Here is a 14,369-nt window from a genome sequence, read left to right as displayed (position 1 = left end):
CATAAAGATAGGTAATTCCTCACCTACCCCAGAGCTCTAGCTATCTTTGAGGGCAAGAAATAGCCAGTCCCTGCCTTCATCCCCAATCACTCTTCTGCTTCAATCAGGCTTTCAGTGTTAGTCTCCATGGTCATATGCCTCATAGGGGCCCAGTGTCCCTCTGGAACTGGTCACACGAGACAGTGCTGCTCCAGGTCAGGGCTGGCCTGGAGTCAAGAGTTCACTGCTGGACACCTAATGGCTCCCCCGCCTTGGTGGGGCCAGCAGATAACTCAGGGGTGGGGGGCACCCTCACCCAAGTCTGCTGCTCCTACAGCCAGATTCCTCTGCTGCATGACAAAGATTCAGCTTTCTGGCTTTCTACTCACAGTCCAAGTGGGAATGCCAGTTCTTCTGTCTTCTCTGGGATCTGGTATATTAATTTAGTAATTTCCCTCTGCACACAATCAGAGGATATCACTGGAAAAGTTTATGAGCACCAGCCTTTTAGTGGGTTGAGTGGAGGTTGATAGGACTCTTGGTCCATCACTTGGTTGCACGAAGCAAACAGCCCTTGTGGATTTCCCAGCTGAGAGGAGAATATTTGAATGTTTTTATTCACCCTGGAGGTTAAAGATCTTTGGCCAGCCTAGTCTTGGTACCCTTCACACTCTGGTGCACCTTGGTCTACAGTGGTAGATGCTCACTGGGCACTGGGCTCAGCTGAGGCCCCTGGGCTGGAATGAGAGTCCCAGTTCCCAGAGCCCACAGATGGACTGGCTACAGGGTGAGGGTATTAGTGCCAAAGAGAAGCTAAAATGGGTGTGTTGAGAATAGCCTAGGATGGCAGTGGCAATTACTTACCATCCATTGCAAGAGAAAGTTTGAGAACTGATGTCACTCTTAGTCACACACACCCACAAACCATACAATTAAATCTATCCCAAGTTGAAATTTTAAAATTGATTATAGTGTTACTATCAAGCATATTGGTTTCTTAGATGGCTCAGTGGTAAAGAATCCACCTGCAATGCAGGAGACACGGGTTCTATCCCTGGATTGGAAAGATTCCCCTGGAGGAGGAAATGGCAACCCACTCCAGTATTCTTGCCTGGGAAATTCCATGAACAGAGGAGCCTGGTGGGGCTGCAGTCCGTGGGCTCACAAAAGGGTTGGATATAGTGACTAAACAACAACAGCAAATCAACAATATATATTTATTGTAGTATCAGTAACAAAAATAATATATAGCTGAAGCCAAAAGCAAGACATAAAGAACATTCCAGGGTTGGTCAGAAGCTAGTCTTCCAGGGGGCCCAGAAGCCTGGATAATAATGGGATGAAGAGCATGAGATTATGTTGATAGTCGCCAGTTATGACCCTGGCAAGAAGGGCAGACACAGGGCTGTCTGGAGAACGGAATGCCTCATGCAGGCCTGAAGCACTGTTTCTGCTGGCAGTTTAAGAACTGCAGACCAGAGAACTGTGTGTAGCTAGTATGGACAGGGAAGACAGTCGTGAGCAAGCCACTCTCTAGAAACATGCCTTAAAGCGATAAGCAGGACCATCTTGCTCAGTAAGCTCAGATTGGGGATGTATTTTCCCACCCTCCTCCCTACAATGTCAGTCTTCCCGCTCCCTGACTCTCTCTTCCTTTTCTTCCTCTCTGTCTCAGCTCAGGGGTCGGGAAGCTCTCTGAGTATAGAGCTGTCTGCATCCTGCTCCATTTCCTCACTGCCTTCTTCATGCTCAGTTGCTGGCAGGAAAATGCTACCTGTGCCCGAAGGGCTGTTCCTTAGGAGGTGGCCCAGTGCCTTCTCATAGCATTCAGCCGCCTGCAGCAGCTCTCCATTCAGCTTGTGAATTAAGCCTTGGAGAGACCAGAAATGTGCTACATTCTGTGGTAGCTGGTTTTTAGCTACATTCTGTAGCTGGAATTTCATCTTTTCTTTCTCAGTTGATTTTGTGCTTATGGATAAACCATCTAAAGAACATTGGACTGCAGTGTCTTCAGATATCTCACGATCCTCCTGAGGACTGCAGTCGTGCTGATGGAGCTCTTCTTCCTTGGTACTTGGGAGCTCCTTACTGAAAGCTGTCTGATAGCGTTCTTCATTTTCCAGGAACTCATCAGAATATGCGTGCAGAGGATTTAGTCCCTTCTCAATCGCTTTATTCATATAGTTTCTAGCATGTTCCCTTAGTTCTTCAATCTTCTCTCCATTTCTACTAGCTTCAGATTCTCCTGTATGTTGAATTTGTTTGACTTTTTCCATATAGCAGCATGCAATCTGGTGATAGAGGTAGGCATTGTTTGGTATGGATTCCAGTGCCGTTAGCAACAGTTCAATTGCTTTGTCTAGGTCACCTTTTCCTTGGTAAAATTTGGCTGCACTGCGAAGGACATCTGTTTGACAAGGAGCTTTTTCCAGAGCCTCTACAACCAGCTGTTCCCCTTCAGCTTGTTCATTCATCTTCTGCAGTGTCAGGGCCAGGAGAACTTTGATGTACTGATTGTCAGGACTCAGCTCAACGGCCTGCTTCAGAATGTCCACAGAGGACTTCTGCTCTGGCCTGTCATCCAGGTAGTACATTGCGATGGCCAGTCCAGAGGAGAATTCCGGGTTGTTGGGTTTCTCTTCCAGAGCCTTCTGAAAATACACCTTTGCCCTTTCATTTTTTTTCCCACCACACTTTACCAGTGTCCACCCTTCCTCACAGTCCAGCTCAGGACATTCAATACTGTAAGGATTTGAGAACTTCTGGCAGACTTGTTTCACCTTGTCAACATAAAGCTGAGCTTCTGCGAATCTTCCCAGGTGATAGTAGACCCAGGCGTAGTTTCCCCAGGTGACCAGGCTTCTGACCTCTGCCTGGTCAGCATGCTCTCGCTGGATGCACTCTTCGGCTTGTTGTAAGCATTCCAGGGCTGCTTCGTTTTGACCCTTTAAGTGTTTTATGTAGGCCAACAAGTTGGACTTTGTAGCTTTGAACTCAGAGTTTAAAAATTCAATCTGGTTACACACTCTGTCTTCGAGGTCATGAGAGACAGTTTCTTCCTTAAACAAGTTCCACGTGAAATGGCATTTCAGCTGTGGAAGGATTTGCTCCAGAGAATTCTTGTTGTCCTCACTGTGGAGAAAGTAAACATAGTCACTGTGACGTGCACCTGCCAACTATGGTACCCTGAGATGCAAGTACAGGTTATTTTGTGTGTCTACCTGACTGCACCCTGGGATGTCCAGCCTACCAAGTTAAACATTAGTTCTGGTCATGTCTGCCAGGATGTTCCCAGAAGAGAAGAGCATTTGAATCAGTTGGCTGAGTAAAGCAGATTTCCCTCCCCAGTGTGGCTGGACATCATCCAGTCTGTTGGAGGCCTGAGTAGAACAAAAAGGCCCAGGAAGGGTCACTTTGCTATCTCTGCCTGTCTGCGTGAGCTGGGACGTTGGTCTTCTCCTCCCTTCTGACTGTGACTTACACCGTCAGCCCTCCAGTTTTCAGGTCTTTGGGCTCAAGACTGGATTTATGCCACTGGCTTCCCTGGGTCTGCAGCTCACAGACAGGGGATCATAGACTGTCTCAGCCTTCATAATCACTTGAGCCAGTTCCTTAGAGTAAATCTCTCTCTCTGTTGCCCTCATATTGTCTCTATCATTATGTGTGTGTGTGTGTGTGTGTGTGTGTGTGTATGTGTGTATACGTATGTTAACCATCCTTAGCTGAGAATCTTTATTTAAACAAATAAGTAGAGTATAAGAAATTTGTCCTGAAAAGTTTTTTTTTAAGTTGGTAAAAGAAATATGTTTAAAAATTATTGGGGTTCCCTGGTGGCTCAGTATATTGGCTCTTAATGCAGGAGACACGGGTTCTATCCTTCATCCGGGAAGACCCTACATGCTGTGGAGCACCTAAGTCGCTGAACCACAACTATTGAGCCTGTGCTCTAGACCCTAGGAGCCACAACTGCTAAAGCCCACATGTCCTAGAGCCCATGCTCCTCAACAAGAGCAGCCAACACTCTGAGAAAGTAGCCCCCCTCACAGCAACTAGAGAAAAGCCTCCACAGCCACGAAGATTCAGCACAGCCATAAATAAATAAAATTTTTACAAAATTATTGTAGCAGTCATACAAAAACAGGTTAAAATTCTCAATGAGGGTAAACCAAAATGTGTCCAATTATACAAAACTTCTTCCCTTACAAGGAACAGGGATAAAGCTGAAGATCCATTTTGGTTTCACTGCTGAAAAATATACAGAATAACACAGAAAAACGTTTTGAGCTCAAAATTCACTAAAGTCTTCTTTTTCTTTAGCTTTTGCATCCTTAATGTAGGATGGATTCCTGGGACGGAGAATTCTCGGTTGCCCACCTACCAGCTTTGCCTTGCACTGTGGTCATCAGCTTTCCTCAGAGCTCAAGTGGGAAGGTACCAGGAATGGGCTTATACATTTGATCTCAGCTGGCTTTCGTATGTTATTCTGTATGTTTTTCAGCAGTGAAACCAGAATGGACCTTTAGGTTTATCCCTGGTTGAATGGATTCCCACCACTGCAGTGCTCAAAATACTTTACTTCTTGGCCAGCAAACACACGGGGAGAGCCTGGAACAACAGCATTTGGCAAATGCCTTTTGCTTGTGTCCGGCCTTCGTGAGTTGGGGCTGACATCAACCTGTAGTATCTGTGTGTGTAGCTCTCACTGATTCATACCTTTAAGTTTTCCAAGACAGAGGAGACGGCACTTTGTCTTGCTTCCTGGATTTACCTTTCTACATCTATGGTCTATGTAGGAAACCCACAAAGCCCATCCCTTCTATCGTGTGAGCAGCTGTGCAGGAAGTAGGTTAATTAAGGTGGATAAGAGGAGAGCACCACAGCTGGAGGAACTGAGGCCTCTCTTGCCTGTTTCAGTTATGAAGTCAGGTTTATTTAGCCATCCAGTGACCCTTCACAAGGCTATCTCTCTGTGTCACTTTGTTAGTGTTTAGGGATGCTGAGAAAAATAAAGGTAATCTCTGACCCTCAGAGCTCACAGTCTGGTTAGGAACCACGTAAAGAAAGAAACAAAAGCCCAGGGATGTTTGCCACTGTGTTACGTGGTTTTGTTCTTTTCCACACCTCCCTACAGTGACACAAAGACCCATGAAGACCTGGTTTCAGTTTGATTGAAGCAGTCACTCTAGATAGGCCAGATCCCCAGAAAGAATAAATTTGTTTTGAAAAATGACAAACAAGATGGACACATTTGTGTTTTGTAGTTGGAAGATACCAAGGGAAATCATTTGCCTTAATTAGTTAAATAAATTACCTAAGTTCTCAAAATGTGTTCTCATGTCTATATTTTCCTGGGGCTTAGGGTATAATTTATGGATGTTGTACTCTTCCTGTTTTATCAGTAGATTATTGGCACCATAAAATTGGAAAGAACTTCCAGAATCATTAAACCCACCATTGTCCACAATTTTGGATTTCATGGACTAGCATAGTTTCAGAAAATTGTTGTGAAACAGACAGGGCTGCCAACTTATTGGCAACACTGACATAGGGAGAAAATTCATCTGAAAAGGCACCAACCATCTGTGTTTGCTAAAATTTTATTTAAAAAAGAGAAAAGGAAAGGAAGCACTTTTATTATCACTGAAGAAGTGAGCCTATAACCTCCGAATAAAGGAAAGCTCTTTAAATTGTCAAACGCACTTTTCTGTAAGAGGAACCATTGACTGTATTTGGCAGTTTACCGCGGCCCAGCACTGGCCCTTGCAGTGAAAGTTGCTCAGCTGTGTCCGACTCTTTGCGACCCCACGGACTCATACAGTCCATGGAATTCTCCAGGCCACTGGAATGGGTAGCCTTTCCCTTCTCCAGCGGATCTTCCCAACCCAGGAGTTGAACCGGGGTCTCCTGCATTTCAGGCGGATTCTTTACCAGCTGAGCTACCAGAGAAGCCCAATGTGGGAGACCTGGGTTCGAACCCTGGGTTGGGAAGATCCCCTAGAGAAGTGAAAAGCTACCCACTCCAGTATTCTGGCCTGGATAATTCCATGGACTGTATCGTTCATGGTGTCACAAAGAGTCCTACATGACTGAGTGACTGTCACTGTCACTTTTCAGCAGTGGCCCACACACCACTGCTGCCAGGGCTCTGATCAACTTCCTGTCTCTCTCCCGCAGTGCTCACCTAGGCCGTTTGTGATGCAGTGACTGCATGCGGCGTGCTTTACAGTGAGAGATGCAGAGGCAAGGGAATCAACCCAAGGTAAGGCAAGCGAGGAGTGTTGTCTATGCAGATATCCCTTTATGTGTGTGCCTCTTTTCTGGGCAGTCCTTTTCACTCTCTTGGTCCCTTGCTAGAGCACCACAGTGCTAAAATCTTCCCTCTCCATTTAGGGTTTTTCAGTTTGGCTTCTCCTGGGGATTCTAGCTGTCGTGTATGAAGGACAGTAGGTCAAAACTCAGGTTAGCAGTATTGATCAAGTGTAGCAATATTAGAAAATAAATAGAAGATATAAGTTATAAAGATAATCACTGAACAAATCTGTCTATAGCTGTTATGCAATTAATGCATTATAAAGGCATTTCAGTGTTTCAACACGTTAACTTTGCTGACTGCCCAATTAGGAAGTTTAGAGGGAAAGAAACCATGAGTTTCAGATCAATAAAATGTGTCTGCAGATTTGTAGGTATTATCTAAGTGCCTGAGAACAACAGTTGAATACTCTAAGGATTAATAGAGAATATACATCCAACTTCTCAGTGAGTCTGCAGAAAGACAGGTGACCTTGGATGTTTTCATTTCAGCAGAACCAGAAATCACCTTGCCAGTCTGATAACACTTTTTTCCCCCCAAGGGTAGTAGTGGGGGTGCATCGTAGGGGCAGACAGCAGGCTTTGATGAACCAGAGGGATCTTTGCAAATCAAGTTTAAAAGCACTGATTGATAAAGATTCTTCTTCCAAGATGAAACATATTCCAATCTTGTCCATAAACTTCAGAAGATCTCAATTGCTCAAGAAAGTAGGGCAAGCAGAAAAGCCCACTCAATATTCCTAAACCTGTGAGAGAGCCTAGAGTATGGAACTCCTAGGGATATTCCATCCGTACCACGAGTTCACCAGTGCTGAAGCTGGCCATGTTAAGAAATGTGTGGTAATGTTGAACAATTTATTCAAGGGGGTAGCCAGCTCTGTATGTGGCTTCATGATTACAAAACCTATTGAATGTTGGAAATCAGGTCTGTTGATTTTTCCCTAAGCCTTCCGCCCCGGGTTGCCAGTTTGCTTAGATATTTGATACCTGATCTCCCCTGGAAGTATGATTTAGAGCAAAGTATATTGGGTTGGGAGTCTTGAGATCTGGATAAGAAGAAAACATGAAACCCAGAGCCAGTGTCCTGGGGGTTAGCATTAAAATACTGTTGCCTTAGTGGGTGAATCATTTGTGAATCTAGTGATTAAAAGGAAAAAGTTTTAAAAATAACTATAACTACAGCAATTTGTTAATGTACACACTAGGTAAAAATATACAAATTGTGCCAACAAAAATATAAACTATGGGAGGAGGAGAGAGTTAAAAAGGTAGAGTTTTAGTATGTGTTTGAACTTGTTATCAGCTTAAAATATACTATTATAAGATGTTTTGTAAAAAGCCTCACGGTAACCAAAAAGCAAAAATTTATGATAAATATACAAAAGAAATAGGGGGAAATAAGGAGAGGTTGGTGAAAGAACACAAACTTTCAGTTATAAGATGAATATGGTTGGAGGAGCTAATGTGAAACATGGTGAGTACACTTGATAACACTGTTGTATAGTTGAAATCTGCTAACAGAGTAGAATTTAAATGGTCTCACCCCCCCAAAAAAAAATATTAGGTGAAGGATATGTTAATTAACTAGATGGGGGAATCCTTTCACAACGTATATGTATATCAAATCACTAGAGTGTGCACTTTCAATATCTTACAGTTTTATATATCAATTATAAGCATTTTAAAAAAGAATTATCTTAGACATTCTGGTCACTTCTATATAGTTTAGGTACATGAAATACTCAGTTCCCCCCAAAACCTTTTGTTTTTTTATTACATATTAACTGTATGTTAGTTGATATGTTTACATGTGTCATATGTAATTGATGTTTATGAAAATGTTAACATATTTGAGTAGATCAAAATAAAACATTTGAAGATAATTCTGGTTTAATTTTAAAAAGTACCATTGTCTTTTCAAAAACCAATACTCCACTTGCCAAAGTATCATCAGTTACTCCTTTAGCTCATGTGTTTTTGCAAGTTGCTTTAAATAATTTCTCTCTCTCTATACACACACACACACACACACACACACACACACACATATACATATACATATACACATATATATGTATATAGTTGTTGTTTTTTAGTCGCTAAGTTGTGTCTCTGAGACACTTACTCCCTGTCTAGAAGGTCAGTAAGAAGACCGTTCAGAGAGACATATTCCCCAGTCCTGAAAGGGCAGATTTCAAGGCAAAAACAGTCTCGTCATGAAGTTTTACAGCACTGAACTAATCCTTAGCACATTTCCTGAGAAGGAATTGCTTTAAAAATTACCAGGATAGCCACAACAAAACACACAAACCTCTGATTTAGTCCTTTCAAATATAGAAACAAAAGAAGGAACTGGGCCCGCCTAGCAACGTTCCTCCAGGCCCCAGCTCCCATGGACCAGATTTTGCTGCTGAAGGGATCTGAGCACGCCCTCCTAGGCTGTCTTAACCCCCTCATTTCTCCCAGCCACCAGCTGCTAGCTCTGCTGGGAGGAAGCTCTTAGCTCCTGACTCTGTACAGGAAGAGCCACAGAGATAAAAGTGCACGAGTAGGCAAGAGATTTACGATCCAATGAGTGTAATGCCTGTGTGATCTATTAGCAAACACTGGATTAGCATACTTCAGGACTTCGCACTCAAGATTTGGACGAGATTCTCAACTTCCTATCAGAGAAGCAGAGAATATTTACCTCATGATGGCTGTTTCCCTGCAATTCTGAAAAGCTGGGGTTCAGGCAGATTTTTATTTTCTGCTTGTGGATCACAAGCAAATGCAGAGGAGGTTCCCACTCAGGATGCTAGCTGCTAGGTCTGTGCTTGTATAAAACAGAAAAGGAAAACAAAACTGAGGCAGTGCTAGTGAGATTCCTGCCTAGGAGAAACTGAAACTGAATATGCAGAGCTGAATTCAGTTCCCTGCTGGGAGTGCCCTTCTACACAGCTTCTGTAACTGCCTGTGAGTTTGAAAGAAGGCATTGTGGATGCTGTGCATATTACAGGCTCTCTTTCCCAGAGACTCAGATGCAGCCTGGGGGTGGACCTGGGCTCAGCACTCTGCATTTTAACAGGCATCCTGGAAATTCTGTTGCAGGAGTCCTTGTATCACATTTTGAGGAGCATAGTCCTGGAGCTCCTTTATTTTGTTTTGATTTGTGGTTTTTGGCTGTGTGGCCTGTGGGATCTTAGTTCCCTGGGGATCAAACCCATGCTCCCTGCAGTGGAAGCGTGGAGTCTTACCCACTGGACCGCCAGGGAAGTCCCTGGAGGTATTTTGAAGTTTCCCATTTACTTATGAGAGATCATGTAATGTATTAAACAGTGAGTCAAACAATCTGGAAGAGAGGAAAATAACCCCAGAAAGCCTGGATTTCAGTCTTCTCTTTGACCAGCCTCTGGGAAAGTTCTTGAATCACATCACTTAGCCTCATTTCCTCAGCTCCCATCCCTTCTCAGCTACCAGCTGCTGGCTCTGCTGGGAGGACGTCCTCAGCACCTGACTCTGTAGATCAGAAAGAGCCACAGAAATGAAAATGCATGAACTGGTAAGATGGATTTATTATCAAATTAAGAAATACATATTTAATCTATTAGCAAACACCGAATCAGCATAATTATAATTTATTCTAGGCCATTTTAGAAGATATCTTCTAAATGACCTTTTTTTTCTCTTGCAACCAAATGATAGGAGACCGTACCCTAGGGAGATCCACTTTTACTCTTATCTAAGGCATGGTTCTGAGCACTCAAAGGAATAGTCCTCCCTCTCCAACTAGCGACCCCAAGGGCCTAGACCTTCAAGTCTCTGCCCTTCCTCTCTTACATAAACATGATGAAGACATTTTGCCCTATTGACCAGAGTCAGAAGATGCTTAGCACTGGAGTGTGGCTCCTGAATAATGACCATGCTCTGACACCTACTTTTTATGTGACCTTTTGGCCAAGTAATTTGCCCTCTGAGACCCATTTTTCTCATCTACAAAATGAGGCTAGTGAAAAATAATAGGGTTCCCTTCCTGGTGTATTGGTAGGATGATATAAGGCTTGTAGACCTCTTGACAACCACTGATCACATTAAAACTGTTACTGCCATGGTCACTGGCATATCAGTGTTTGTTATCATTTTAAGTGAATTCTGCGTGTGCAAGGGGGCCCACAGTTCCACAGTGGATTGGGCAGACGAAGGCACTCATCAGTCAGGCCACAGGTATGAGGTGTTTCCCCAGGTGGCTTCCCAGTTTGGCAATTTTTATCACAGCCTCTGGGAACAGGGTTTCCCTGGTGGCTCAGTGGTAAAGAACCCACCTGCCAAGCAAGAGACCCAGGTTCCATCCTTGGGTCGGGAAGATCCCCTGGAGAAGAAAATGACAACCCACTCCAGTATTCTTGCCTGGGAAAATTCCACAGACAGAGGAGTCTGACAGGCTATAGTCTATAGTCCATGGGTCACAAAAGAGTCGGACATGACAGCAATTAAACAACAACAACTGGGAGCAGGCACACTGATGTGGGCTTCAGTCCACCATAGTCCAGAGAGCCTCTCTCAGAATTCCTTGGGTCAGTGACTTTGGACACACCCAAGCACAGGTCACTGCCAAATTTCTCAGGCAGACGGGATACCAAGGCACAGGGCAGGGCTAGGTTTTTCTGGTCAACTCACTTATGCAGACACCGTTCACATACTCATAACTGGGAGCCCATCATGTAGGAAAGGTGATCTGGGGCATTTGGCGGTAAATTCCTCTAACCACCCATCCCCAGATACAAGCCTGCAGAGCGTCTGGGAGCCCTTGGGGCTGCTTGTACTCGCTCCCTGAATGGTCACTAGGATGCCCCCTCCCCAGTCAATCGGTTTCTCAATTCCTTCCCATTGGTGCTTGATGGGAAAGTTTTCCCTTTTTTCCGGCTCTATCTGATGGTAGAACTCAGGCAGATCTATGCATATCTTTTAAAATCAAGTTTACCAAGATTATACTTCACATATACTAAAATGTACCCACTTAAAGGGTAGTTTGATGAATTCTGACAAATGAATATACCCATGTAACCACCACCACTACCTTCTTGTAGGCTATTTGTATCATCCCTGGTGTGCCCTGCTAGTCAAGCCCAATCCCACCCTCCACCATCCCCAGGCAATCATTGCTCTGCTTTCATTCATTAGAAATTAGATCAGTACTAGGAAAGAAACTGGGAGACCTGGGTTCGACCCCTGAGTTGGGAAGAAGCCCTGGAGGAGGACATGGCAACCCACTTTAGTATTCTTGCCTGGAGAATCCCCATGGACAGAGGAGCCTGGTGGGCTATGGACATGGACACAACTGAGTGACTAAGCACACACACACAGGAAAGCAATTACGTCCTTATGTTTTGAAGAAAAATTATTTTCTGTTGCTCACAAGCTCTCATTACAGCAATAAAAATAAACTCTAAGCTTCGGGTTTGTTTTCATATAAGAAATGGAAAAAAAAGTCCATCTGTAAGGATTGTTTTTCCCACTTCCCATCTTGAAGTGATCAAATTTTCAGGGCAGAATTCCCAATATGACTTGGTTTTGTACTACCAACTTCATCTTTAATAACATCTGCTGAAAAGAAATGCTTCCTTTTAGAATGACAGAAAGCCTCTTCGTTCTTTTAAAGAAAACAACAGAAAAGCCCCCCAAAGAGTTAATTTGCTTAGATCTAAATTTGAATCTGCAAACTTAGTGCCTGACTGGATCTAATCACTCCTGCCAAGCCTCCCTCTCATCCAGCTCCCCGCTCCCAGCCCCTCCCCGTGAAGCTTAGGGAGTCTGAGTGCACACACCAGAAAAAGTCACGGAAATAAAAGGTGCCCATACTGATACAGGAACTTTAGTCCACAAGCACAGGACAAACTCTGGAACCTGCCTGCACTCGAGAAGCTCGGCTTACAATTTGCATTCAACATCGAGGCTGCCTGCATCTTATCTCACTGACCTCATGATGGCGATCTGCTCTCTGCTGTTCTGAATAGCTGGGGTCCAAGCTGATTTGCTCTTCAGAACTCTTCCGAGTCTGCCTCAAGTAAAGACTGAAGGAGCTATTAAAAGGGAAGTGGGGTGGGGAGAATGCGTCAGCTGATGCTTTCTCTCAGTTTCTGAGTGACTGCCTTTATGAAACAGAAGAAGAAATGGAAAGTGAAGCTGTGTTGAAATCAAGGGGAGGAAAAGGCAACAAAGCTGAAATCTATCATGACTCAGTAGAAGCAAATCCTTTAAAATCATGACTGAGAACTTTCCTGGCAGTCTGGTGGTTAAGACTCCCCCCTTCCACTTGGGGGAACAGAGCATCGTGGGGGGGGGGGGTGGTGGTGCAGGTTCCATACCTGGCGGGGGACCTTAAACCTCACAAGCGGTGTGTTGCTGCTGCTGCTGCTGCTAAGTCGCTTCATGCGTGTCCGACTCTGTGCGACCCCGTAGACGGCAGCCCACTAGGCTCCGCCGTCCCTGGGATTCTCCAGGCAAGAACAGTGGAGTGGGTTGCCATTTCCTTCTCCAGTGCATGAAAATGAAAAGTGAAAGTAAAGTCGCTCAGTCGTGCCCGACTCTTAGCAACCCCATGGACTGCAGCCTATCAGGCTCCTCCATCCATGGGATTTTCCAGGCAAGAGTACTGGAGTGGGGTGCCATTGCCTTCTCCGCAAGCAGTGTGTAGTGGCAAATAAATAAATAAATAAAGCTTGCGATTTCAGGAATCTAACCCGAATGCTAGGGTGCGTCCCAGGAAACTGCATTATTTAATAGTATGTAGGAGAAGGGAAGGCTTCATTGGTAGCTCAACTGGTACACAATCCTCCAGCAATGCAGGGGACTCCGGCTTCATTCCTGGGTCAGGAAGATCCCCTGGAGAAGGGAATGGCAACCCACTCCAGTATTCTTGCCTGGAGAATTCCATGGACAAAGGAGTCTGGCAGGCTACAGTTCATGGTGTTGCAAAGAGTGGGACAGGACTGAGTGACTAACACTTTCACTTTTTGGGGGGAGATTCTTTTTTTTTTAAGTTTTTTATTTTTTTCTATTTATTTTTATTAGTTGGAGGCTAATTACAATATTGTAGTGGTTTTTGCCGTACATTGACATGAATCAGCCATGGGTGTACATGTGTTCCCCATCCTGAACCCCCCTCCCACCTCCCTCCCCATCCCATACCTTTGGGTCATCCCAGTGCACCAGCCCTGAGCACTTGTCTCATACATCCAACCTGGACTGGAGATTCTCACTTAAGGGTTTCTGGAAGCACATGATGTGAAAGACTGCTCAAGAAATACTGTTGTAAAAAGTAGCTTAGACAAGTCATCTTACTTGTGGGAGCCAATTTGCACCTTGATGTGTGTGGCTCAGGCCCCACTATGGTTAGTCTCTCAGTCATGTTCGGCTCTTTGTCACCCCATGAACCATAGTCCACCAGACTCCTCTGTCCATAAGAATTCTCCAGGCAAGAATACTAGAGTGGGTTGCCATTCCCTTCTCCAGGGGATTTTCCCCACCCCTGGATTGAACCCAGGTCTCTTGCATTGCATGCAAATTCTTTATCATCTGAGCCACCTGGATTTAATTGTGTTATTTACTATCTCTGGGATTATCCGTGAATCAAATCACTGAGCCTGAGTTTTTTTGCCCCCATGCTAAATATAAGAAGCCAAGCCCTGGAATAAACGCTGGGCACTTAGGATCTCTGAGATCCAAAGCAATCATTCAGTTTTCCCAGCTATAAACTGGGAAATAGTAACACATGTAATATTGTTGGGTGAGCTGCCTAGCTGATAAATTTAGGTATTTATGCTTTTCGTTCTGAAGGAGTGATAATACCCTGAGAGATTTTTTTTTAAAATAGAATTTCCTATGATGTAAATATCCATGAAGATAGAGGGAGGATAGTTCTCAAGGCTGATTTGAAGATCAAGGAATGTCAGTTGCCTAGGAGAAAGACTCCGTCTATTCTGAAGCTGCAGAAAGCAAACAAGACTGACACTTTTTTGTTTTTTCCCAACAAAGGGAGCATCATAGAATACTTCAAGTTCAGAGATTGTATTATGTTCAGCGAAAGTAACCTGTACCTGGGA

At 44.3% G+C, this 14,369-nt stretch overlaps 1 protein-coding gene across 1 annotated transcript; it reads right to left on the bottom strand.

Annotated features, from left to right (window-relative positions):
• Positions 1-1,182: 1,182 nt before the first annotated feature.
• IFIT3 (interferon induced protein with tetratricopeptide repeats 3) lies at positions 1,183-12,800 on the bottom strand. The gene is made up of 3 exons (XM_061162137.1): positions 12,633-12,800; positions 12,245-12,347; positions 1,183-3,111 (listed from the first exon to the last, which is right to left on the bottom strand). The coding sequence occupies exons 2-3, from the start codon at positions 12,247-12,249 to the stop codon at positions 1,656-1,658; spliced, it is 1,461 nt and encodes a 486-aa protein (XP_061018120.1). The 5' UTR covers positions 12,250-12,347; positions 12,633-12,800; the 3' UTR covers positions 1,183-1,655.
• Between the last annotated feature and the right edge of the window lie 1,569 nt (positions 12,801-14,369).

The sequence above is a fragment of the Dama dama genome, chromosome 15 (genome assembly GCF_033118175.1).
Source record: "Dama dama isolate Ldn47 chromosome 15, ASM3311817v1, whole genome shotgun sequence".
Lineage (NCBI taxonomy): Eukaryota > Metazoa > Chordata > Mammalia > Artiodactyla > Cervidae > Dama > Dama dama.
Note: the sequence above shows the minus strand (reverse complement) of the source record. Positions and strands in the feature narration are given on the sequence as shown.